This window comes from Mercenaria mercenaria, chromosome 12 (genome assembly GCF_021730395.1).
Source record: "Mercenaria mercenaria strain notata chromosome 12, MADL_Memer_1, whole genome shotgun sequence".
NCBI classification, from domain to species: domain Eukaryota; kingdom Metazoa; phylum Mollusca; class Bivalvia; order Venerida; family Veneridae; genus Mercenaria; species Mercenaria mercenaria.
In genome coordinates, this window is record NC_069372.1 from 33,355,688 (window position 1) to 33,383,600 (window position 27,913).

General features: G+C 34.1%; 1 protein-coding gene and 1 long non-coding RNA gene across 7 annotated transcripts in view; one reads left to right on the plus strand and one right to left on the minus strand.

Moving 5' to 3' along the window:
- Positions 1 to 3,135: 3,135 nt before the first annotated feature.
- LOC123527360 (uncharacterized) lies at positions 3,136 to 9,247 on the plus strand. The gene is made up of 4 exons (XR_008366445.1): positions 3,136 to 3,285; positions 5,336 to 5,473; positions 6,147 to 6,236; positions 6,586 to 9,247. It is a non-coding gene; the product is annotated as an uncharacterized LOC123527360 (long non-coding RNA).
- Positions 9,248 to 15,125: 5,878 nt separating this feature from the next.
- Positions 15,126 to 27,913, minus strand: part of LOC123535304 (protein unc-93 homolog A-like) — a 135,710-nt gene continuing 122,922 nt past the window's right edge. For all 6 annotated transcript variants that reach the window (XM_053519587.1, XM_045317910.2, XM_045317909.2 and 3 more), the window contains 3 exons: positions 19,592 to 19,682; positions 18,459 to 18,635; positions 15,126 to 17,000 (listed from right to left, as the gene is read on the minus strand). In XM_053519587.1, the coding sequence (XP_053375562.1) occupies positions 16,771 to 17,000; positions 18,459 to 18,635; positions 19,592 to 19,682 (498 nt within the window). In that variant the 3' untranslated portion in view covers positions 15,126 to 16,770. The remainder of the gene's footprint in view (positions 17,001 to 18,458; positions 18,636 to 19,591; positions 19,683 to 27,913) is intronic.

The following is a 27,913-nucleotide window of genomic DNA, read 5'->3' on the forward strand; positions in this document are numbered from 1 at the left end:
TTCAGAGACATATATTCCCGTAAAGAACTACATCGCTCCTATAGAAAAAACAAAATGAAAAAGGGGTGTCAAACTTTATTAAAGGAAACTACAGTTCGTTAAATACAACCCGCTGTATTTACTCCTTTTCGCTTCTTTCAATGTCCCTTTCCAAGACATAAAATTCTTAAGCCGCCATTTTTACCTAGCATGCTACACATACATACTGAAACGCGGTAGGGTAAAATAAAACACGATGCTATTGAGAAAGGGCACGAGGAAAGGAAGAAAAATTAGCACTATTTATATTTGGACTACTTGTGATAGACCTGCGGAGGCTTACATTTGATGACTTACATTTGACATACAGCCTATAGACCTTCCTAGATTACCACTGGTGCTTTAAATGATGTGCGTAGAGAGCACCTAAGGTCCTCATTAATCGATAAAGCTGAAAAATCGATGTTTGACGAAAGCTGTCGTTTTCACTGGTAAACTGGAAACTAATAGATAAACTCGAAATCGATCCTTTCTAAACATCAAGTTTTAAAAAATAAAAAGCAATTATTTATTAAATTTCTGAGCTATGTTTACGTCTGACAAAAAGTTGTATTTCTTCATTTGTTATTCAGTATTTATACGGTTTGAATTCTCTGAATAACGGCCATGAATATCAATGCTACAATGTTCTTGTTCTATTCCAATGTCAGTACATATTGGTACTATAAATATAAACGTTCATTGCCGTGAAACGTATGTTTCATTTAATGGCAGCAAACGGCATTTCCGTGACTTCCTGTTAATAAGCGCTTAAATGAGCCTAGGACACTTACTTTAACCTTTTATGAAATATCAAAGAATATTTGACGGAAAGCAATGAAATTATGCGCAGCTAGAAATCTGTCATTTAAGACACCGTTTAATAGAGCCTATCGAATCCTAATTCACCAATAACTATTTTCATTTCACACAATAATCTTTTTTGCGTGTTGATCGCTGGCAATAGGGAATATATATATATATATATCGGCAGACGAAACAGTTACCTCCGAGCCAGACATTTCCATCCGCACATTCAACCAGTGAAATATTCTTAAAACTTTACACTGAAACAAACAAATTCCAATATTGCAATCTACCTGTATGAAATTTTACAGCTGTAAAAGACCTGTATTTTTGTTCAAAATTAATGTCATGATTACTTCAATTTTACACCTGTAGATTTTATATAACAACATTGATTTTACATCTGTAGATTTCATTTTACAGCTGTAAAACGACTGTAAAACAGGCCGAATTATGCAGATGAGATATAGCTGTAAAAAAGTTACAGCTGTAAAAAAAATACAGCTGTAAAAAAAGAAAAAAGCTACAGCTGTAAATATGCCTAAAAGTTTCAGATGTAGAAATATTACAGGCGTTGAAAAAGAGTACATTATTCTATTCTAAGGGACGAAACCAGAAGTACAAAAAGTTTTAGGATGAATTGTAATTCTCTAGAAAGGGTAGCTTTGAATTACTAAGTAAATGGCAAAATAAATGATCTAGTAAGTAAAGAACAATATGAAATATGTTTCTAGTATAGCCATTGCAAAAAAGTTAAAGAGAAGGATACAAAGTATAAACTATGCATCATATCTTGTTTATAAAACTTTCTATGTCGTGAAAACATATTACAATTTTGTAATTTTTCCTTTAGACTTATCACTTTCAAATAAAGAGTAAATTTTGTTACTACAGGTGTTTACACATGCCCTTTTACAAATCTATTAGATAATCAAACATTTGCACTTACTCGATAATGCCTAAAATTCCAATATTTTAGATAATGTGGTGTCCCAGTGAATTTCAGTTATATCCCGCCAAAATGCATTAAAGATGGCTGACAGTACTCTTGTTTCCCTCCAAAATTTTTTACAGATGTAATTTTGAGACATGACCATTTTACAGCAGTAACTTTCATCAAAATTTTTACAACTGTATTTTTGAGAACTGCAATTTTTTTACAACTGTAAATTTCAACTGTAGTTCTTGTAATTCTCCACTTACAGGTCTTTTACAGTTGTAATTTCAAAATACAGGTCTTTTACAGACGTTTTACAGCTGTAAAACAGATCCTATTTTCGTAAAGGTACTGATGTTTCAAATTTCATGAAAAATATCTTGTATCTTTTGTTATCGTAGGATCGCGCTTTGCTACTTTCGTCATTTTTTGGACTATTTGTAGCCATAGCAACCCCTTTAATGTGATCGCATTTTCTCCATAGTGCTATCTATCCGTTTAATGACAAATATTTTGTTCTTTTAAAGTTTTGTTAGGATCCCATATTGTGTGTTTGACAACTACCTGACGGAATGACGGGCGGGGACAAATCATAAGTTTGTTCCTGTGAAACAACGGCGGGGGACTTGTAAAGGCTAAAGGCTTGTATGGTTAGCTATTTAACCTGAAATATAAAAAAATCAACGATTTTATAAAATTGTACAATTTGAAAGGATCGTGATTAGTACCCTGACGAATGACTTATTTACTTACTGTGTATGTGCGTGCGTGCGTGTGTGCGTGCGTGTTTGTGTGTGTTTAGGGTGGGGGATGTGGGATGGAGAAGTGCGATCAAATACGATATAACATGCACTTATGGCACAATGGAAGGGCAATAACTTCACCTAAACACATCAATATTGGTCTTACCCAGCAAACACACGACGTCGCAAAGACGTCTTTTTATAGTTGTTTTGGGGTCGCGACGTCGGTGACCAGAATCCGACGTTGTTCCAACGACTTTACACCGACCAAAGTCCGACATCGCTATCCCGACGTTGTTCCAACGGCTTTACAGCGACCAAAATCCGACGTCGCTAATTCCGACGTTGTTCCAACGGCTTTACACCGACCAAAGTCCGACATCGCTATCCCGACGTTGTTCCAACGGCTTTACAGCGACCAAAATCCGACATCGCTATTCCGACGTTGTAAAAACGTTGGAACAACGTCATTAAATCTACTGAAACTTTAAAATATTTCAAGCTGCAAAAATAATTTCATTGCGTGAATACTTTATTGCATTTTTGTCGTTTAGCGCTATTCGTCATGTCGTGAGGTTAGTAACATTAACCATCTAACATTAACTCGAAAGAGTTCCGTCCCATGATTTCCGACATGTGTTCGAAATTGACCAATCAAAACAGGTCTAGCTCACGTGCCTTTTTGCGCCCGTTCATGTTGTTGATCGGAGTTTTGAAAATTCGTGGAAGTATTTAAAAAGCGCCCTGTACAGATTATGTCAAATCATGGCTTCTCCACCTGTAAGTATGTTGTTAGTTTTTACAGCAGTTATTTTTTGTCATGACGTTTTTAAAACTGTTGAAGTTATAGCTATAACTTATATTGTCATATATTTTCGCGGTAGGCCTATTACCGGTAATTTGTATGTTGACATTGTTGTGCTGCATGAGGATAAATTAATAATTATGCATTTTAGGCTAGAAATGGACTTACTTAAAATATCTTGCATGCGATGAAGATCAGACTGCCAACATTTTGCAGTCTTTTACTGTTTACAGTGCAAAAAAATTGAACTTTCCATAAATTATAAAGGTTTTGACAAAGGGTTTTTAGTTTATAAATTCAGTATGCTTAGTGTCTAACAGTTACATGCCATTTGTATGTTGATATCTGTCACCAAACAGCATTACTTGTTGGAAGCGGCTAGGGGTGTGGTAGTCAAACTAATTTTATGCGGGTCATGATATAGGACTAGACTAGATGGTGTTTGTAAACAAAAGTTGTAGTTTCTATTTTTAGAACTGATAAGACAGTGAGTGGCTAGACGTCCATGTTGTTTTTTTTTGTAAACAGTGATGTTTTTCTAACTGCATCAATATTCTTAAAACACAGATTCTATCAATATTTTTTTTATCAATTCTGATCAAAATTCCATCAAGCCACCAAAAGTCTGTATATGAAAAAAGTCCCTGCCCATGGGCATCCCCCCTTCTGCATAATAACGTGCAATGCATTCACACGCCATCCACCATACAACAAGAAAATTTAACAGAAGTGCCAGTGTGAACAGGTTGTTCCATTATCTAAAGGCAACAGAAATATAGCCGGAACTACATGTATGCTTACTTGTCGCTGTCACCATATTGACTAACATAAAATCAACAGTTTTAACATTTTGTTTGTAGTCAAAGCCATTGCGTGACGTCACATGTTTTAGAGATTTCCTGAAAGAAATCATGCCAAATAAGTTTAGACATGTTGAGACAGCGACAGTCAAGTTATCACACTGTCCCGAAACAATCTGTTACGTTGTATTTGGACATCTCCATATAATATAATTTATTATAGTGCTTCACATTCGTTTGATGCCTGATGATTCTCTTCACAAGTAACATAATAGTCCAACTAATTTGATGCGATCCTAGGAAATGTTGGGATAATTCTTTTCATATGGGCAGTATCCCCACTTTCGTCAAACACTGGAAAGACCAAAATAGTTGAAGCAATTTCCGATGAAATTTTCATCGCTGCCAACGCTTTACATGCTATAGGTTTAAATGCCGATTATTTTCAAACATTAGTCATAAATTCAAAATCAAATAAACTTACATGTATTGAACGGGGATTCAATTTCTCAATGATTTATGCCAAAATTATCAAATAATATCCAAAATTACTTAGTTTCTGGTGATTTATATGTATGTATGTACTGTACACGATTAAAGTTTACCATGTCTCTACATGCAAATATGCGAAAAACGCAAAACCAATAACTTTACATGACTGTGTACTGTGATTTATATTCCATTATTTTGGTCCTTCAAAGTTTTGACGTTTAGATTGCCCGTCACAAATATAAAACAATCTGAACGGCGAATTATTTTGACTAGTAACATATATGCCTCGTTCAGAAAACCTAGGATCTGTTTTACAAAGACTTTGGTATGTCTGAGTTTAGTCAGGCATAAGTTTTCATTAACCTTTACCCTGCTAAGTTTCTAAAATGAACTGATCCATCGTTCAGTTTGGACAGTACCATCTATTTTTCGAAGGGGTGTTCACTGAAAATTTACTGACTGAATAGCGAACAGTGCAGACCATGATCTGCCTGCACAGATGTGCAGGCTGATCTTGGTCTGCACTGGTCGCAAAGGCAGAATCACTTGTTGCTAGTAGACTAAAGGTTAACCGTAAACTAGTTGTGAAACTGATTCAAGGTTGTTTACATCTAAAATGCAAGACAGTAAATTCTCAAAATTTATTTTATGCATGGGTGTACTACTGTTGTGTGTGCTTAAAATGTAGATTATTACAAAGTAGCTCTAATTTGAAATTTTTTGCTGTTGACAGGTTTCCATGTTGTCTGCTGTTGGAAGAACATCATGAGGGACTGTGAATAGAATCTTTATCTTCTGCTTATATACAACACTTACTCATGGACCAGTGGCACAATTTCTAGCTGTACAAGGGTATCATGGTGTTTGATAAGTAAGTAATATTGGAATAAAGTTTCCATAAATTTATTACCTGTTTTTTACTTCCTCTTGAATAAAATATGCGTGAACTTAACTGAAACTCATCTGAATCGTGTTTCACAAGCATTTTTGTGCATGTTTTAAATTTAGAAGAATACTTTAAGAGACTGAAAAATAATAATTATGCAAGAGTTGTATTTGTCTTGTGTCGAGTTTTTGTTGAACCCACTTACGGTGAGCTCGATATAGTCGCCACTTTCGATGTATGTGCTTGTGTCTGTCTGATTTTGTCCGGACCATAACTTACACATGCATGAACCAATCTTGTTTATATTTGGCATGAATGTTTACCTAAGTAAGAAGGTGTGCAATGCGTAAACCCCATGTTCCTGTGTCAAAGGTCAAGGTCACAGTTAAGAGGCCTACGGTCATACTGAAGTTTGTCCAGAGCAGTTCTTCTTCATGCATAGTGGGATTTTGATGTAACTTGGCATGAATGTTTACCATTATGAGACGGAGTGTCATGCGCAAGAACCAGGTGCCTAGGTCCAAGGTCCACTTGACAGCTGGCGGGCTCAACACTGCTCCTTGGCATACTTGTCTTATTGATTTAATTTTTAGTGATATAGATTCAAATTGTACCTTTTTTATTAACTTTTTATCACCAAATTCATTCTGTTTCACAGGTTGATGACAATGAAACTAATGACCATGTTAACATAAGAGGAAAAGCAAACTGGGAGAAGAAAGGACAACATTGTTTTCGATCTTGAAGGGTAAATATTTAAGAAATGATATTTGATCATACTTACGTGAGAATGGTGTTAGTAAGAATAGAAATTCTAGCATTTGAATGAACCCGTCCAATGTATTCAGGGCTCCAGAAATTTTTAAAAAAACTCAGTATGTCCGAAATGAATTCACGACATCGGCGCTATCCCACCCACTGTATTACCGTATAAACTTTGTGATAAAGTAAAGAAATTAGTATGTCATGCATTAAAAATGATACACCGTCACCTTACCATACATTTAACTTTATACATAATTCTAATATGTGTGATCATCGTCTAGTTTTTAACAAAACGTTTAAGTTTACATGTGTGTTAAAATGTATATTTTCAGCCTGCGTAGACATAGGACCAGGAAGGGGAGCTAGGAGTGGGAGAAGTGCCTGTGACTGATATATGCACTATCGGATAGAAATCCAGTTCAAAAGGAAATCTGAAATAGTGAAATAGCAGAAATCATGACTTACATACTGTGTAATCTGTTCTAAAACACAAACATTTGAATTTAAAATGTGTTAAATGCAAAACAGTTCTACTTACAAAATGAATCTTTCAGTAAATTCTAAATGCAGCTGAAAAGTGATATACATGAAATGTGTGAAAACAGTGCAAGTTAAGTTTGATTTTTTGTTGTATACAAAACTGAAGAACTTGTATCCAATTCATTTTCTGGATGCACAGTGTTATTGGAATTTTTTTCAGATAATTTAAAATTCTACAAGTTGAAGAAATTTCAAATAGTATCTCGAGAAAAAAAGTTTGCACAATGAATTGTTTTTCAAAAATTTGCAGTTGTTTGTTCATTGTTTTGCCAGTCCATTACACTTAAACTTTACTTTATTTATTCTTAATATTTTTGTGAATGGATTAGATTACTCATTCACAAGGCAAAATCAAGAATTTGTTGGTTAAGGTTAATGTTGTCTCAAGCTAAGTGATGGGCAGACTTTATCCATTTGTAGTGATTTTGAGAATAATAAAAATAATTTGTCACATAAATCAATATTAAATGACCTGGCTGAAAGTTATATATGAAAAAAAATGTAATTTGTTCAGATTGTTCTACATAGAACTTTTTTGCAAGATTTTTTATTAAAATCATTTTCGAAAACTGCATAAAAGATGCCGCAATTGGACCTTTATAACTTTACTATTTGAACTATAAGAATAGCTATCCTACTCGGTACGGCATCAGCTTTGCGTCACACCTTGGTTAAGTTTTTGGTACCAGTTTACATTTTGGCAAAACCTTTGGGGATAAAGGTTTGAAACTTTCAACACTTGTTATCATCACCATATCCAATTTTAGGCAAGGGCACATAACTCTATCAAGGACTTTTGCTGAATTAGGGTACCTTTTATTTCCTACTAGTTCATATTTTGTGTAAACTGTTTGACATATGACATTGAAACTTTTATCACTTGATTATTATTATACCATAGTCTGTATCTGTAGGTAAGAGTACATAACTCTTACAAGTATTTTGGCTAAATTATGACTCTTTTTGGACTTGGAAATTGGTACAATTTCTTACCAGTCCATGTTTTGTGAAAACTGTTTGATGTGTGGCTTTGAAACTTTGAACACTTGTTTATTATATGATCGCCATCTGTAAGTAAGTGTTCATAACTCTGTCAACTATTTTGGCTGAATTATGGCCTTTTTGTACTTAGAAATTGGTTCAGTTTGCATACAAGTACCTGTTTGTCAAAACTATTTGACATATGGCTTTGAAACTTTGAACACTTACTTACTATCATGATTTCCATCTATAGGCAACAGCAGATAACTCTGTCAACGAGTTTGGATAAATTATGGTCTTTTTTGGAGTTGGCAATTGGTTCAGTCAAACTTATTGGAATGATTAAGCAAGATATTCCATTAAATAACAATCAATCTTGTGCAGAATGTAGTATACTAAATTTGAAATATTGCAGAAAATTTACATTCCTGTTGCATTTTTACCAATATCTAAATTTTATTCTCAACCGTTTTAGATCACATTTCTGTGTCAAATACACATTCTCTGCTAAACTTTTTGAAAGGAAGATGTTGAAAAATTTCACCCAAACTGTGGGTAACTTTAAGATTTTAGCTAGACTGTACAAACTATATGCAGAGCTATCCTACTTGTTTTCTGTCAGCATCTAAGATCAGATTTCACAGACCGAAGTGTGGTATCGAACCAGTATTTCTTGAATTATTTAAAGGAATTTTAGGCAGTTTCACTCATTTATGGCTATTATTCAATGCTTTTTGTTCAAACATAAAGTAATTGTGTAGGGATAACGCATGTTTTTCGTGTTACAACATCTCCAGAATCCCGAGGGATTGGTTGGTACCCAAGCCAGGTACCAATGATTCCCGAGGGATTCTGTAGATGTTATAACACGAAAATAACATGCGCTAACGCTATTCTGGCATAAAACGCAAAACCAAGTAAATGAATATATTGTCCCTCAACGTCATTAAATTCCCATGAAATGCGCGGTAAAGTTTGTTTTATCACGTTCATGTCATTTCCTTTTGAATTATTCGTTTTGGGGCCGTAATACGTTTACGCTTTGCCACGGAACGCGCTTAAATAAAAAGGTGTTACAACAGCATGTGAGCACGAGAATCTCTCTGTTAATATACGTTTTCTCTCCTGTTAAGACACCCCCGAAAAGTGACAATAACAGCAGTTTTATGCTAGAATTCAAGATAATGTTTCTTCACTTGGTATCAAGTTTTAAAATAGTTAAACATGCTGCTTCTATGACAGTTCTTGTTTGTATATGCTATGACACTTTATTACATTCAAGCAAAATGGTTGCCCATTTCCACAAGTGTTTATCATTGTATTCATTGATGAAATATTTTGTTAAAAAGCTGTTGAATAGTCGATTGACTGTTGCTGTCCCTGAACAGCTCTTTTTACAGATTACATGCATCAACAAAATTTATTTTTGATTGAATGGTATATGTACTTTTTAATAAAAACATTTCAGTTGAATCATATTTAGTATGTTTTCTTACTAGACCCAGTATGTTAAGATACGTCTTGTGACTATTCTATTATTCAGTACACTTTTGTTTAAAACCATAGACTGTTGGGGTTTTTTTTTTGTGCTTTTAGACGAAACAACATTGAGAAAAGATGTCATTCAAATGTAAAGAATACATCTTTCCAAAGTTGTGAAAAATATGTCGTTCCAACACTGCAGAAGACATCAAAACACCTTTCACAATCAAAGAAAAAACTACGTCTTTCAAACGTTGTGAAAAAGACGTCTTTCCAAGGTGGCAAAAAAGACGTCAACGCACCTTTCATTATCAACCAAAAAACAACGTTTGTCCAACGTTGTGAAAAAGACGTCTTTCCAACGTTGTGAAAAAGACGTCAACACACCTTTCATTATCAACCAAAAAACAACGTCTTTCCAACGTTGTGGACAAGACGTCTTTCCAACGTTGCAGAAAAGACGTCTTTCCAACGTTGTGACAAGACATCAACGCACCTTTCATTATCAACCAAAAAACAACGTTGTTACAACGTCAGGAAAAGACGTCATAACAACGTTGTAACAACGTGGTGTGTTTGCTGGGTAGGCTATAATCTCCCATTGTGTAGCTAACAACATTAATCTTGTTTCATGAATGACCGAAAGAAATAAGTAGACAGCTTAGTTTTGTTATACTCTAAGAAGTGTATACTTCACGTAAGAAATAGACATTTTGTTGTCTTATCTTGCTTTGGTTAATACACCTAAGACTCCCTAATCAAAGCTGAGATTGTTGCGTCTTTCTTCAACGGCCGGATGACAGTAATGCAAGGTAAAGCCACCTGTTCTTATTTCCAATTTCGAAAATTCCTTGAACAGATGGCGTTTCATTGATAGAATATTTATCTCTTTTTCTCTTCACAGGTAAACTCTTCGCATTAAAAACTCGAAAAACGGAAATTGCTACAATCAGGAGGTGTTGTATAATGTGGGCCTCAGTTTTACAGTTCCTTATAACAACAGCCCCGCGAAGAACTTATTAATTAAATCGACGATTTTTTTATAAAATCAACATCATTGTTTAATAATATGTTAGACTGGCTCCCGTCCTTATGTTTGTTCTTATTTACATTTATTTAAATTTATTCATTAAGAGGGAAGTAACTCCAGCAGGTTGTTTCTACATTGACATTTTTTATTGCCCCTGGCTCCGAACATAGGTTCAGCCATCAGATAAAATGTGCTATTTTAGAGGCTTAAGATTTTCTTATTTTGCTTGCAGTATTTATATAACAAAATAACCATGCAGCCAGGGAGCCAGGTTAATAATATGTATGTAACATATATTTTCAAATTTGAACATTCTGAATATGTGTATAAAGACTGAAAGTTACTTGCAGGTCCGTGGGGCCAGGTATTCACAGAATTGTATAATCTTATAACAACTGGTTTCAAATTTACCTCATATAACACATGCCACTACAGCAAATTAAAATATTTACTTATAGCATGGCACACTAGTTCAGAAGGTACTTGATATGTTGTCCACAGTAATACCGTGACGGAGCGGACGCCGTTGTCCTGTGGTAACACTGTCTGACTACGAAACCAGGGGTCACGGGTTCGACCACATATCCTCCAACTATGAATACTAACACTGGGATGTATAGGTACTTTCCATTTAGCACACTAAAGAATCAGGGAAGCTTCTGGAATCGGAGCGCCTTCTGTATCTTGCAATATCTTCCCACTAATATTACTAGCAGCCTTCTAAAGAAGCCTTCCATATGGGTCACCAGTGGCGGCTAAAATAAGCTTACAAACAAACAAACAACATATCATGCCAAAAATGTTCTGGAGGTAATTTATTTGTGGGCCACAGTTATACCATGACAAACATTAAAACATGTCACTTTCTGCGATAAAAACAATCACTACAAATATTTCCAAGAAATCCATTTTCATGCAGGAAATTTTAATGCGTCATTTTTTTAAAGAGGCAATTAGCATTTAGATTGCCATTTAAGGATTACCGTACTGTCGGAAAACAATATTATTTGATTAATATAGGAAGTAATCTGTATAGAAAACACAATTAAACACGGAAATACTGAAGTCAGAGTATGATGATTTAATCATTTTTGTATCCTTATTGAAAACTTGCTTTGGATGTTTGTTTTTGAATGGGAAACTTAGCTCAAAGCTAAAGTTAAAATCACAAACTCTAAGTAGACTGTCATCACAAATCAATGTATCTTTATAATTCCTATAGAATGGCCTAAGTTTCTTAACTCTTGATGTTATTTTAAAGTTAAATATGCAAATAATTAGATTACCTCTATCCCTGTCCACATCTTTATTCTTTGTTGTAAAGAAACCCAACAACCCCCTTCCATTTAACAACCCGGCCATAATGTGCTATTTTTCAACTGTTCTTGAACCGTGGCCGGTCTTCGTAACACAAAATTGTCTTCTTATTTTTTATGGGAAGAGTAAATTTTACTTCATGTAACCTACAAATTTAAGCACGAATCAAAAAGGGGACGAGCTCAGATAAATATAGAAATCATCAATTTCAAAGCGAATCTAAGCAAGTAAGATGAAATACTTTATAACCTAATGATGAATTTGCGATTGATCAACCCTAAATCTATATGAGAAAAAGGAGACATTAATCGTATATTAAGACATATTAAGATATCAATAGAAATGGAAGTATTTAGCGAAAAAAAAAAACAACAACAAAAAAACAACAAATGGCTTTGATATTTTAAGGCAAACTTCTGCCAGCCACTATTTTTAAACCGAGCATTCAAAACACATTCATAATTCCTTTTTGAACAAATATGTGTTCATTTTTATAAAATTTAATGTATATTTCAGAATGGTTTCATCAAACAATAATTATAGTAAATTGGATTGAAAACGATTTTTGTAATATTCAAAAAGTGATCCCCTCTGTCTTTAGGAAAAGAAGTTATCAGAAATACTTAAATCATGCAGAAGTAAATAAATTAAGATTTTGTAACCGTTTAACTCGACACTGCCTAATAATTTGGAGACAAAATGAGATATGTTTTAGGGGATATTCCACGATATTAACGCTAAAATATAATGTATATTCAGAGAAGAGACAGTTACATATTTTGTTTTAGATAGAGTGAAGGGAGTATTTACTTTTTTTTTCTTTAGAAAAAGACATGAACACATCTGAATATAATATCTAAAATAACAACAACAAAAGATAATGAATTTTTAAAGATGAATATTCAATAATCAAATGATTGGTTATATATGACAACGTTAAGGTTGAAGATACAGTCTAAAACAATTAACTGTCTTTGGATCTCTAAAAGGAATAATGTAGCGACTTCTCATGCAAAATATGTAATACGTTCCTCTGCAGTTAAGAGCAAATTAATCTGTGAGAAAAGAAAAACAATCAAATCATTTCCAAGAAATCCGTTCCGTTTTAAGGAAATTCTCTTCAAAGAAATGCTTAAGCAAAAAAAAAAGCATTTAAATGGAATTGATGATGCAGAATTATCAGAGTATAAAAATATTATAATTGTTTTTGATGGTTCGGGAAATTGGTAATATAACCTGACATTCTGTTTTTGTTTTTGACCTAAAAGTGTAAAACAAGGAGGAACATCATGATCCTTTTAGATTCAGGAGACAAAATTTCTGTCGAACTTTAAATCTTCTGTTAATATTGTTCCATGCTGATTCAGCAAAATTGTAAAATACAATTTTATCATTATAAAATCTGACATTACGCACTTGAATTTTATCGCATGCTTCAGGTACTTCTGATAAATTCATCATGCAATGTTTGTAACAGAGAGCATATTATTGGTCATCATTAAAGAAGTATAAGCATGGTAAATGACCTCAAATATAACATTTCTTTTAGCTCAGTCATAAACTTGGTAACAGTGCAATAAAAAGAGAGTTGGTTGAAAACAAGAAATGTTCCAAAACCAGTGGCAAAACTTAATTAACAAATTAATGCTACATTTCTGTAGAAAACTTTGAAACTTAATTTGTTATGAAAACACACGAGAATGAGTTGGTTTTACTTATTTTTACAATGAAACAATGAAAATCGAAAAGCGTTTGTAACGTTTTACTCGAGGTACACTGCCTTAATCATAAATATCTATATTGAACAATCGGTAAATACATATTCCTCCCTCGCGGTATTGGTAAAGACAGCGGAAAAGTTTTATTGTCGCGACGGCCCAGGTTCGATTCCCGACACGGGCATCTTTTTTCTTCTTCTTAATTTGGCAATTTTAAGACATTCTCGCATACCAGAGGTCTACCATGGTACCCCGGTAGATGGTCGTCTCGGGTACCATGTCGTCTCGGGTACCATGTTGAACATCTGATGAATGAGAATGTTTTAAGACTGCACAAAGTAACAACCGATAAAAAGGACTATTTCCTGGAGGCTGCAGAAGAAATCGTGCCGTGGGCATTGAAAAATATTTTGTAATTCCAATGAGACTATATTCTGGTCATTTGAAATCTGTGTGTGTATGAATAAGGTTACTGTACAATAGAAATATGCGACAAAGATTGTGAGACACCGGTGATAATGCGGTTATTTTGCTCCAAGATGTATAGCTTTGGCTCGTATCTCGTACAGGGACAGGACTGAGATTCGAACTATCAACACGGAGTCTGAAGTTCACTCTTCATTCTACATATAGAATAGTTTAAATCTTGTTTGTACGAAAACATACCTAGATCATTTTGGCTATAAGCATTGCGCTCCAGCAAGACAACCACTTTAGTTACAATTTAGAATACAGGTGTACATCTTGGCAGGCAATGGGTTATGTCTAGTCTAAACAAAGTCAGTTTCTTTACACCCGTGAAAGGTCTGAAAGCTATTTCATATAAGGAATTTTAAAGAGACCCTGCAAAAGCGCACCACAAGTCACCGAAAGGTATTGAATTTGATATGAAGGACGAGTGTAAGAAACAAGACCAATTTTAAAAATATGCCACTTTGGCAATAAACATCATGGATAATTTATTTCTGTCGCCTAGGGCTCCTCAATCAAACACTTGTTAAATAAAGTTTAAATCATTGAACATATATTTATACTGGTATTTTTTTAAATATAAATCGAACTTCGATTGTACATCATGTATTATTACTAGATGCTCAGTGAACAGTAAAATTAATGTTGATACAAAACGTATTATCCCTAAAATCACAATGACAGAAGTCCAACAGGAAAAAACCTCATTCAAAGAAGGCAGCGGCCCATACACCACTCACGATGCGGCACACACACCACTCACGACGCGGCCCACACACCACTCACGATGCGGCCCACATACCACTTACGACGTGGCCCACACACCACTCACGATGGGCCCACACACCACTCACGATGAATACTGACTGCAGACCCTGAGGGATGTAACAAAACAATATTGATAGATATACGCGGAGGCTTTTTACAGCCGCCATACTGCACAAACAACATTGACTGACTTAAGTGTTAATGTGAATACAATGTATATCCATATGAGGTTTTTATTTCTTTTGACCTAATTTGGAAATAATGATGAAAATAGTGAATAAATGAAATATAAACAGAATATAAGTGTAGAAAACCCATAGACTCAAATAACACAAACGGATGATAAAGAATACTGTATACAGTATAAAGTGTTATCTAAACAGGAATTTGTACCGCGTAATACCAACAATATACGAGAAACATTAAATTTACTTCTCTTCAAACCGTAGCTGTGTGGCCAAGGTCACATACATCAAGCCAGTTGCATGACTAGGTCATAGTCTCATCAGGTAGGTTGACTGTTAGGATGGCGATGGTAGGACAGTTGAATGATAGAAAAATAGAATAGCATTCAAACATTTAATTATGGGTTTATTCATATGATATTAAGGTTATTATGAGTAAATAATACCTTAAGCTACAGTCACACATACGCATTTGTCCGTGCGTGAGGTACGGTGCGGATGGGATAGGTCGTGGGGTGGGGGAACATGTGTAAGTACGGAGCACTAAGTCTTAGTACAGGAAAAATGGTGTAAAACGGGGAACAAAAAATACAGAACGCGAATAAGTTCTACGTTGAACTACGTTTTACTGCGGCTGGCAACTTGCCCACCGCATGTACGGGTCCGCGGTGAACTAGGTTGAACTACGCATAAGTATGGGCAGCCTCGGATAACTACGTTCAGCTACGTATCAATACGACAAGATACGTTTCAGTACGGATAACTACGTTTTAGTACGTTTATCTACGGATGGATAAGTTTCAACCAAGTTGGACTAAAGTCACGCTCAAATGGCTAGGATCGCTCAAACTTTCGTGCATGTTCAGAAGTTGGAGAAACTTGTAAGTTTTGGATAAGTCTTGAATACGTTTTGACCAAGTGTTGGTACGGATTGATACGGATTACTACTTTGAGGTACGGATCAATACGGATTACTATGTTTCTCAGTATCCGTGGCTAAACATATCTTTCCGCGCCGTATGTGTGACTGGGGTATTAGACAGAGTTATAACAAGCAATAGTAATTAATTTAGAGAAAATTTAGAGAAAATTTTATATAGACACAATTTATATAGGATACATAACACTTGAGGTTTCATGCCCAGCTAATGATTTAAAATATATATTCGTTTGAAATAAATAGGTATATAATTATTATGTTATAAGTAACGTTAAAACTTGATGCAATTTAAAGTACATATAGGCCTAATACCTTTTAACACGAAAAAGTGTCAACGACATATTGTATTTAATTCAGGTGTCTATTACAGTAAGTCAGAGCCACAGACGAAAGCAGGTGATCAAAGCTGAACATATGATAGAAAATAAAAAAATAAAAACTATATAGGTGTACATAAACATTTTATGGCCACCATTTACATTCTCCACCTCTCGCATTCGTGTTCAGCGATATACAAAGATTGACCGAGAAAATAAATGAAGTGAAAATTGTCCATGTAGATTATCTCCATCAATTAAGTACAACACATGTACACACAAGAAGCCCAAAGACAAACCATTGAAGAGTTATAATGGCTATTTATTACTTGAACGATTACTTTTACCTCTTTGCAGCCTAGATGGCATCAGACCTATTATAAATTTCTACGTGTTCGCTTCATCACGGACCCATACACATTATAATTAAACCTTTCTCCAGTTCCACTTCAGACTACACAGGACCGGAGCTAGAAAAACCAGCTCCGCAAAATAAACGTTCTACTTTTTGTTTTCAGACGTAATTTGTTTTGTCTTGTTACAACGTAGAGTAAAACGATGCCATTTAAAGTCCCAGCTGTTAATAAAAAAGATGTTTTAGACGTAATTTGTTTTGTCTTGTTACAACATAGAGTAAAACGATGCCATTTAAAGTCCCAGCTGTTAATAAAAAAGATGTTTTTCGACATCATGCAGATTTACTAGCCCAATTATTGCAGCACGACATCATTATTTGATGTGATGTTAACTTGCAATAACGCAAATAACTCAGAATGCCACGATGTCTTTAATGTGTTGACTCTGAAGCTGTACTTTCATCTCTATCACACTATACATTAGCAGTGACAGAGTCAGCATGCCAGCTAGTATGTACACTTTGGTCTGTACGCACAGAAAGAAACTGTATCCGAATGATATCGCACATCCGGTTGCGTAGAACATCCGGTATGACGCAAAAGCTGCTTCCTGTTTATCAACAAATAGTATGCCAAATAGCGCTGAAAATACAAAAAAGATAAATAAAAGAATCCAGATGCAACTTACATTGATAAATATTTGAATATAAAAGCAATTCACATTCAATTTGATAAATATCTGAATCAAAAAACAACTAACACTGACAACCATATTGTAGTTTCAATTAAAAAAAGGATAAACTCATTCAATATGTCGGTATACTCATCTTTATATGCATGAAATATCATTTTAAGCATAAGAACGATGGCATTGGCGGATACCTCAAAATACCCCAAACTGATCTTTTTTTACATTTTTTTAACATAAACTTTGTTTTCTTTTCATTTTAGAAAAACTTCACATCTGATTTGTTTAGAGTAAAAAAAGAAATAAAAAAGTAGTTACAAATAGGTTGAAAAGATATGAGGATATAACTTTTTAGGACTGTTCGGACGAAATATATATTTGAAAAGAATCCTTCTTTAATTTACGAATGTTCAGATTTTTCTTGCCTTTCTATTTTGAAAGTTCTGAATTACTTGACTTACTTAATGCCATTTCTATGTAATATTAATACAAACAAAAAGTACTCCAACCAAGATTGCCTTTAATGAGTAAGCTTGCATATTATTCATTGCTAGAAATTTTCAGCTAATAATTATAACAATCTCTGAAGTATATAAAGTTCTATTGCAGAATTGGCAAAATGCAATCGGAAAAAAGTGTTTTCTGTAAATCATATTATGCAGGCATATTCTCTCCAAACGATTAACTTAGCTTCCATGTGCTAAAGTTTCATAAATATCAGTGCTTGCATAAACAAGTTTGAAGTTTGAACTAGCATGTAGCTGGTTACACAAATCAAATGATTGTGAGAAGTAATGAAATGTGGACCCCTCTCACGCCCATCGTTCTAACTTAAGCAATATAGTGTACAAAAACTGTGAGTTGATCCCATGATGTCCAAGGGCATTCAGCAACAGGATAAGATTTTACGGTCGCCGCAAAACATTTATAAACTGCTGTTGTGCTATTTGATAAACTATATCAGACAGTTCTTTGGAAACAAAAAACGCAACAAGGTCAAATAATACCAATAAATTAATGAAAAGCACAACACCGCCCAGGCCCCACTGCACCGGGTTGGACGGAACTGTAATATTGAAACATAATGCCGCCACATGGTATTTTAACACTGCTGTTGTGATAGGTAACAAAATCTGAAAGAGTATTCTTTGAACATAGAAAGCAACCAAGTTGAGGGAGTGATTCATGATTGCTCATGAGTGAGAAATGACATTTAAATATATCAATCATATAAATTATAAACGTTTTAAAGCTTTTATTAATTAATTATTAAAAGGTTTTAATCGAGAAGTAATACAATTACTGCAGTCTTCAAAATATCAATACAGTGTTTCTTTTTATTCAGACAAATCGCAAAATGTTTCTAAATTTCTTTTTCTGATAACGTACCAAAAGTTGTTCAAAATACATACTGTATGTTTGGGTTTGCCATATTGCGTCACATAGTCCTAGACAAGCAGCGACTACAAAGAAATTCGGAACATCTTCGGTGACTGGCTTCCATAACCAGAGTACAATCAACAGACCTACATTAAAGGTCGCACCAGCAGTAATGAATGCAAAACGTTTGATGTGTTTGGCTATGCAACCTGAAAGATTGAGCCAATGTGTTTATACATCTGTATATGAAAGATCTTTCTTTTATCAATGAAATATTCAACTCAGGAAAAAAATACAAGGTACTGCGTCCATGGCGCATTGATTTATTGTTGTATCAGCATAAAGAATTGCATCAAAATGTTTGCTAATTCAATTCTGATAACACGGGTAATATTTTCTAGGATTGTTTTAGACAGTACTTGAACATCTTATGTATACCTCTTACGCCATTTCACCTTATATTGAAACAAAAAGACAGTCTCCAGTTAAAATTAAACTATCGCAACAAATCACATGAAACGATACTGTTATGACAATGTAATGTCTTTCTGTCGTTCGCTGTTTTAAACTTTTAATGCCAACATCGCTAAATAAAGTCCACTTTATAGTTCTAAATCTTGGTACTGCTTAAAGTACAAGGTGTCTATTTCTGACGCCAATAGCCTCAGTGACTTGTGGCATTCGCCATTTCTATGCTTGTCAAAAATGCCGATATCTAAAGAAGTATGCAATATCTTTTGATTATGTCTTGAAAACTATTGATAATGAATAAGGCATTTGGGCATAAACGTTTGTTGTTCTATTTACATTATACACGACACCATGCTTTACTTCCCGAACAACCGACAGTAAATTAAAGGACATATTATTTTGGTTTGCCTCAATCGGGTTTAAACATGAAAATAAAACAGTTTTATGTACAGAAGCAACTTTTAACAGAATTGTTGAAATGCAGTGTTGGTATACCGCCCGTCCGATTGCATACAACTTTAGAAAAAAGCCACTGGGAGCCGACCATCAGTTTTTGTAGTCCATATTTATCATTCTATTGTTTTGCGCCAAACAATCATAGTGTGGGAGAACAATTGAATATGCAGTACAAGAGAAGACAGAATATACTTATGTTGAATGATCCAATGAGTTGACAATGACTGGATATACTTACTGATTACTATAGACGCAAGGGCGCTTACTCCTCCAAAGCACATTAATATTGGTCCTAGGCTGTACACTCCCATCGTGCAGTTCACGAACGACTGGAAAGCAAAATATGTCAAAGTTACTATAATATCGTACTAACTCCTTCTCCACGCTTTATTGTTATGTTAATTCTTAAACTAACTTAAGCTTAGGCCCAACAAAAACAAATTGTTTCCGGTAACACGTTAAAGAAAATTAGGGCAGGTAGGTCGGTAAAAGTTTTTTTGTTTTTGTTAACTGGGACTTTACGGAAATTATTTTGTGTGTCAAAAAATCCATGCTGGTCGCAAAGCCACTATGTTGGTTTTCTCATGGCACGGCTCAATTATGTATCACAACATTACGGTGTACAGTGCATTTATATATTTAAGATCAAGGTTAAAAGTGTAAATTAATTTTTTGAATATTCACTTTCTGAATACTTTTCTGTCCGTTCCATAGCTTTGTTGCCATTACAATGTATTCTGAGTTGGACCCGAACCCATGCTTAACAGAAATGTTTTGTTTTTATGTATATATTTGCTACCTCTCAAATATTTTCCTATACGAAACTCAGATGTTCTTTTGTATTTAAAATATAAGTTTTGCAATCAATACGTTATCCGAGGATATCAATTCATCGCGGTTAACACACTGACGATAACTGACACGAAATATTTACGTTCGGCTGTAAGGAAGCCGAGAAAAAATATAATTACATTATATCGCAGTAATCCATTTTGCGTGCAAGGAAATCTGAATGTGTCATTTGACAGAAATGCTTGGCAAATAGCATTTAATCTGGCATACTAGGATTATCTCCGTATGGAAGAAGGCAATATATGTTTTGTCTTACTTTCGATTCAATACAATGATAACATGACGTGAATGTCGGATGTAATTATGTAACTATACATTATTTTCGGCTTAAATTGACAATCTAACATTTGCTGTATATTTTATGCTTTCTAACAATACAAAACAAATATGTTTGTTTGTTACTTTATCATTGTAAAAGCTTCCTGTCAAGTGTAACATAATACATGCATACTCTCCTTGTGAGGTGCTTCGCGGTCATTATAGTTAACAGTGTAAACTATGCAAATTTATCTGAAAATATTCGTTGTGCAAGTAACTCGTAACATGATTTACATAATGGAATGTCGAGTGTTGTATTGCAACGTTTCAAGTATTTTTGCAGTCACATATCAAAAAATGCAACACTACTCAAAGCAAGAAAGACGTCAGGTAACATATATACACTTAAGAGGTCATACTATTGATTCTGGGTAGGCGCTAACATTCTCTGAAATGATTTGACATTTGTATACAATGAACAAATAGAACCTTTTGTTTGGTAAATATTAGTCTATTTCCATTAAACTTTGTACACAACAATGTTCATTTTACTGGCTTTTAAGATGGAATACAAAACGCGTTGGTACCACCATTGGCTGTGTTCATATAAATTGTAATACGTCTCTAATCCCCGAACAAAATTGTGGAATAATAATGTACAAGCTCTTCCGAAATATAAAATTATCAAGTTAGCATTTAGATTATTTCATTCATCACACAAAAAGTCCATTTAATACAAACGTTGCCAGCAGTAATGAGTCTGTCAGTTGCACAATGTCTAAGTTGTTTTGGTCTGGGAGGCTGAGATATCATTCATTCATAAGTGATTTCATCTGCTTATCAAAAACAGATGAGTGATAAGAAAATTAGGCAGAGTTACTGTTTGCGACAAGCAATTTCAAACCTCTAAGGATTTTTAACCGCAGAGAAAGTAAGGCATAAGTTTGCGTCTTTAAAAAAAAGCTTTGCACTTTTACTTTGTAAAAGTCGTTGGTAGATAGGTCAGTGTTATGCTTAATTACATTTGCACGAAATATGAAACGTCTCATTGTCTTTACTAATGGGGAGGACAAAGCATTTACTTTCCCGTTAAAGATAAGTGTATAAATTTCAAACGGTTTTGCCACAGCGACAAAATAAATTATGTTCACAAACTTCGGAAACAAAATGAATAATGAAGTAATAACAAAATGTTAACTTTATAATGTTTCGATCTTGAACTGAGCCGCGCCATGTGAAAACCAACAAAGTGCGTTTGTGACCAGCATGGATCCAGACCAGCCTGCGTATCAGTGTAGTCCGGTCAGGATTCATGCTGTTCGATTTCAAAGCCTATTGCAATGAGAGAAACCATGAGCGAACAGCATGTCTGGATCCATGCTGGTCGCAAACGCACTATGTTACTTTTCTCATGGCGCAGCTCAATTTTTTCCCTGCAACTGCATGTGCAACAGTCTGATTACAGTTATTTAACTGAAAGTCAAACGCTATCGTCTACATTAATTGGCGAAAGTCATGGTTATCAAAATATTTTAATCATTTTAGTTAATCATAGCTTTATACATATATATGCGACGGGAGTTGTAATAACAAAATGCGAATAAAACTAAAACATTTTCATTCACTATGTATTTTCTGTAGAAACAATGCATCTCCTTTCCGATTGCTCGCAAGTTTTGATGTCATTCTCAAAATCACACAAACAAAACGGCGTCGTTGAGCAAAAAAAAAAAAACAAGAAAAAAAAAACAAAGAAAAAAAAAAAAAAAAAAAACAATCTTTCAAAATCGGCAACTATCATACAGTTATAACTGGAAGTTGTTCTTCCATTAAAGATCAAAACTGAATCAACACGACTTAGTTTTTACGAGTTGAGTGGTTTATTAAGATCGGAAACAATATTGCTATGGGAAAGTGAGATGCACTTTAACATAGCCGTTAACGTTTTTTTTGCTTTTCTTTTGAAAAGTTGTAAAAATCAATAGCTAAGGTTATAACCAATAACTCTTTGTTCCAAGCTATTGTAAAATTTAAATAAAAGAATAGAAACTTAATTTTTATGCATTTAAAATGTTTCGTTTGTATAAAACACATTGGTAAATCATCCGAGAATTGTTAGTGCGATTCATGAATTTGCCTGTAATTCCAAAGTGATTTATACCGTCTTGGCGCACACAAAATAGCATTCAATCTTGTAGTATTACAGTGTTTCAATATACGAAATCCGATGTACATTTTATTGCTTGCTGCGATTTTTCGTCTAAATTTGAGTTGCATGAAACGAGCCTTGGCATCACAAGCCATATTATTCAAGAGTCTAGTCTTAATGAATCTGCGAGTGAACAGCACTAAAATGTTCAAAGCAATGTAGGAGAGTGGCGAATGAAATATATTCGGTAAGCTAATGTAGCGAGATGCTATGTTATGCCTTTTCGTCAGGGATAAGACTGATGGGAGAAAATTTAGAGTGCAGTACTATCATGCAAATTCTACCAGCATTAAATGAATTAATGGAATTCTCTTTCTTAAAAAGTGCTTTCAGTCGGGTCACTTTAATGTTTTAAACTCATATTTTCTACATCAGTATTTCGGAATACGATAAAAAATAAATAAGACAGCGATATGCTTTCGTAGGAGCAACCTACCACCAGGTTCGTAAAACACGAAAAACATTCATTCTAAACTGAATACATTCAAATAAAAAAGAAACAATGATTAAAAAACAATTTTAAGAAACAATATCTTAAAGTTTGGATATAGTCTAGAAGCTTTTATGACAGAGTACAGTGAAAGAATTTATGTAACTGAGGCACTAACTGTGTAGAAACATGAACTCAAAATTAACTGTCAAATGATTCATTTTGGTTGATCAAAATATGAGCAATTTATGAAGCAAGGGATTTTTTTCAACAAATCTGTTTCATTTAAAGTTAATTTTAATGCTGCAAATCCTTAAAGGCAAATACATAAGTTCATTAGGTAGAAATTTAAGAAATATGTATATCGCATTGACGCAAATTCAACAATACCTAATTGAAAATCTTTAAAATGTCATAATTATTTCAATTTAGGTAAAGCGATTCTTTACAACTTGAATGCAATATATTCTAAGATGAAAAGACAAGTACATAATTCTGGATCGCCTCATCTAGTAAGAATCAACGCTTGCGCACTTAATAATGTCCATTGAGGGTATATTCTATGCCTTGACTTACATTGAAGTACATTGCTTATCCAAAAGTTGGTCATATGGCATTATTGAAAAAGCTTTTTTATGACAACATTGGCATCTGTAACATGATGTTTTAATTGCTTCTATCTATATAGTCTACACACATTAAATCCATGACCTGTGAGTAGAGAGAGAACAGACAAGGCCAATAAATTTCAATAATTTCGCAGGTAAAATGCGATTTCTTGAATGTACCAGTTCATTGCAGATAGCAAGATAGGAATAAATGGTTTCTCACTTAGACATTGGATAGGTTAACTGTCGCAAATAATTGAAAATAATCTCAAGATTGTCGACTATTTTTCCCCTATCCAAGATGAAAGACACTTGTCTGTCAATATTAAGATCTGCTTATCGTTTTGATGGCCTATTTGTCATTGTAAATTGCATTTGGTACAAGCGTTGCCAAGGTGATTAGTAGCCTGATTTTATCAATGGCAACAATATTATTTCCACTGGGTTGCTTGGTCGGGGAGACAAAGACATAATACGTCGCCGCATTCATTCATAAACCGAGGAAAAATTCAACCCTGTCATAAATTGATGAGAATGATGAGAGAATTAAACTCGAAAATTTGGATTTTGAAATGAAAGAATGGTAAAGTCAGCACGAATGATATATATATATATATATATATATATATATATATATATCGAAAGATTGTAACATGATTGAAATATGTTAAACTATTAACAGAAAGGAATTGAGTTGCTACGTTTAAAAGCTGAGAACACCACTGAACAATATACACCTCAAATAATTCAAATATTAGGATTTATTGTAAAGTGAAGTTAAGACAGATGATACAATTTAATTATTAGATAAAGGCGTCAATCCCTTAAAGGGTGATCCTTAAACTAATTTGGAAAGTAAAATTACTTGTGTTCGATATTACATAAAAGTTACTAATGACATTTTCAATGAAGCAAAACAATGTGACTGAAACAAACAATTTCAGATGGAAACTGACATTAATATTGTTCCGATTCAATATGAGGAACATGTTTTGTAAGCTATAAATTGAAGATGAAGTTTCATAGTCCTGTATAAAAGCCATAAAAGCGAGACTCGGGAACATAAAATGAGATATCCGAGAATCTTGTTTTAATGAAATCCTAAACAGTCAAGGAAATTCTCCGCAAGAGAAGAAATTGACATTAATTGCATGCATTATAGAGGGAGGAACAAATTCTGTGAAAGATTGATGGAGCATACTTATTGATTGTAGGCTTAATCCAGTATGTATGGTATCCTTAATACAGAATAATGTTCCTCTTTTGTACGCATTTTCCTAAATTATATATATTTTCAGGAAAGTTCTATAAAAAATATAGAACAAAATAATATTGAAATCAGATATTTATGCTTTAAACAAATTATATACTCGATTCCAGGCAAAACAGTTCACCAAGCAAGAATAACGTTTAATAGAAAACTGACTTAAATATGTAGTAAGTAAATTATCCGACAATGTCTAACAAACTTGGGGGAATAGATTATGTTCTTACGGGGAATACTATAATATATCACAATTTTGAGAGTGAGCAGATCATCTTTCGAAAAATTAGGTGTAACTTACAAATAAACTGATACATTTCATAAAACATGTACCTTTATTTGTATTTTCATTGATTTTGCTTGAATAAAAAATAAAACAACAACAACAACAAAAATGATAAGCTATACAGTTCTTTTACGTGAAATATTTTTCCGAGACGGAGATAACAGTGTAAAAGAAGCCCGGCATCAAGCAAATTTGTCTTCATCACCATTGTATGACGTCGCCTTTGTAAAGGGCATCTAAGTGAATATAAAAGTGACATGCTTGGGGCGTATTTTCACTCATTTTATAAATGAAAGTTTTGGGTCCCTCGCATTTTCTTTGTGTGCGCGCGCGCGTGTGTGTGTGTGTGTGTGGGGGGGGGGGGGGGGGGGGGGGGGGGGGGGGGGGCGGGCAATTAGTACATGGATATTTATTCAGCATGTGAAGTTGTGCAACTTGAATTTTGTTTCAGATTTCACTCAGCCAGACCAGAATTATGGCCACTGACTTAGTCAAAAATGTGTATAAAAGGGCATAAAAGATTGTGAAGCCTGCATCTCAAAAAGACTTTAGAGTTCGTAAAACATGTTATATATGGAGTTGTGCATGTCGTGTTCTGTTTGGGATTTCCCTCAGTTAGACCAGAGCTAAGGTCATTGAAAAATGCACACTAGGAGCTTAAAAGTTTGTGTTCCATATATATCTGAAGTCATGAATCCATGTCAGTGCATCATGAGTTAGCACAATATTAACACAGCACGTTCCTCAGAAGTAAAATATAATATCAGTATGTAAGAAAATAATTATATTCAATCGCATAAAAGCCAAGAAAACCGCCTTGCGTGCAGGAACATCTTTTTCACAACAACGTCCAGACAAACTGCCATTACAGGATTTAAAGGGTGTGAAAATGTTTTATATAGGGATGTTGAATATTGTGGTTAAAGAACATAATAAAATGACGTAGGTTGTATTAATTGTTTTTGGACATCATAGTGGAAAACGCTTTATATTGTTTTAAAGTTATACTGGGTATACAGTACAGTTAATGGTTTATAACAAAACGCTTTAATTGCTACAATAAATAATTGCCATTAATGAACAAAACAAGGCGTCGGACTTTAATGTAATTTTAGCTTTCTAATAAAACCACAAGAGAATTTATTATTGCCATACTTTATCATATTTTGGGTCTCTACTACATCTGAGGGTTCGACAGACTGGAGCAACCAACACATAAGGAATTGCACACGAAGACATATTTATCTTCTGTGATGTTTATACAAACTATGACAAAACACAGCATATTTTGGAAGCAGATTTGTCCCTGTCTGCTCATGGTCCTGTTATTACTGATCATTTACAATATTCTCTGTTATCCACTTACATGTAATGTTACCCGACATTTATTCGTTCATTTCATCGCATGTTTTACCGTAATTTCATACAACAGTGCAGGGAGGTTTGTAAGCCACCTCATCGTCCTAAAAGCTTCCATTCGCGTGTAACACAATACGCGTATACACTTTTCATTCGATTAGATGTTCCACGGACTTGTTTTCTATGTATGTTAATTCATCCGAAAGTATTCATCATGCAAATTGCTCGCAATGTAATTTACATAATGTGCCATACTAGCGGAAGGCTTTGAGGATTTTTTGTTTCCTTTAGTCAAGATCTTTGTCAGTAAAATAATCCAAAACATTTCTCGTGCTCAACTATCAAGAAGTTTTAAAAACAGGTTTGTATATACATTTGCAAGTAATAGCGGTTAGTAATAAAGTGTCATAATGAGTTGGTTTATAATGGGCTGCAACATTTTTCGGCGACGCCGTCTAAATTCGTTTTCGTTACCTATGCCACGTGACTTCAGTTTGCAAATCAAACTACTTGATAACGCATTATAGATAATTTATCAAAATGGAAGATTTATGCAACACTCTGCCTGATTGGACGAGAGTGTCAATTTCTTTCACTCTGTTGACTCTGCTACGCTGAGTGAAATGTAGACAACTCGTTTATCCTAAACGACGCTGTTCACAGTTTTAAAGCTAACTTTGGCTCAGTATATTTAGCAAGAATATTGATATATTTCAAAATGATAAGTAAGTTTAATAAATATGATAAAAGCCTGTTCAAATACCAACATATATCAAATTAAAGAAAGAGCTGAATACGGTCTGCGTATCACATGAATAAGAGTGTGATAAGAGTCTTTTATGTAGAGAAGTGCTTTTTAAAAGATTTTCCTTGTTACAATTGTCGTCTGTAAATGAAACGGTTTCTTGCTTTTGTGACTTATTCAGAGTGCATATTAAAATGAGTACTTGTTTGCTTTAATATATTTGTTATAAATTATTTTACTGATTTACTATATATGAATATTTTTCTTTAGTATGGTATGCAAATATTGAACTCAGTTGAAATCTGTTTTATTATATATATGCTATATAATGACTGAATCTCATTACACTAAAATGAAGGTACGCTGCATACAGTTTATCTATGTGATATGACTACGGTCAAACTTTGCTTATGAAACAAAAATATTGAAATAGTTACAATTGTATGTTTTGCTTGACCTTCACTTTTTTATAGGTGTGACGTCATTGTCAAAAGATTTATGAATAGCGAATATGCATTTGTTAAAGCGGGATCAGTTGGCCTATTTTAG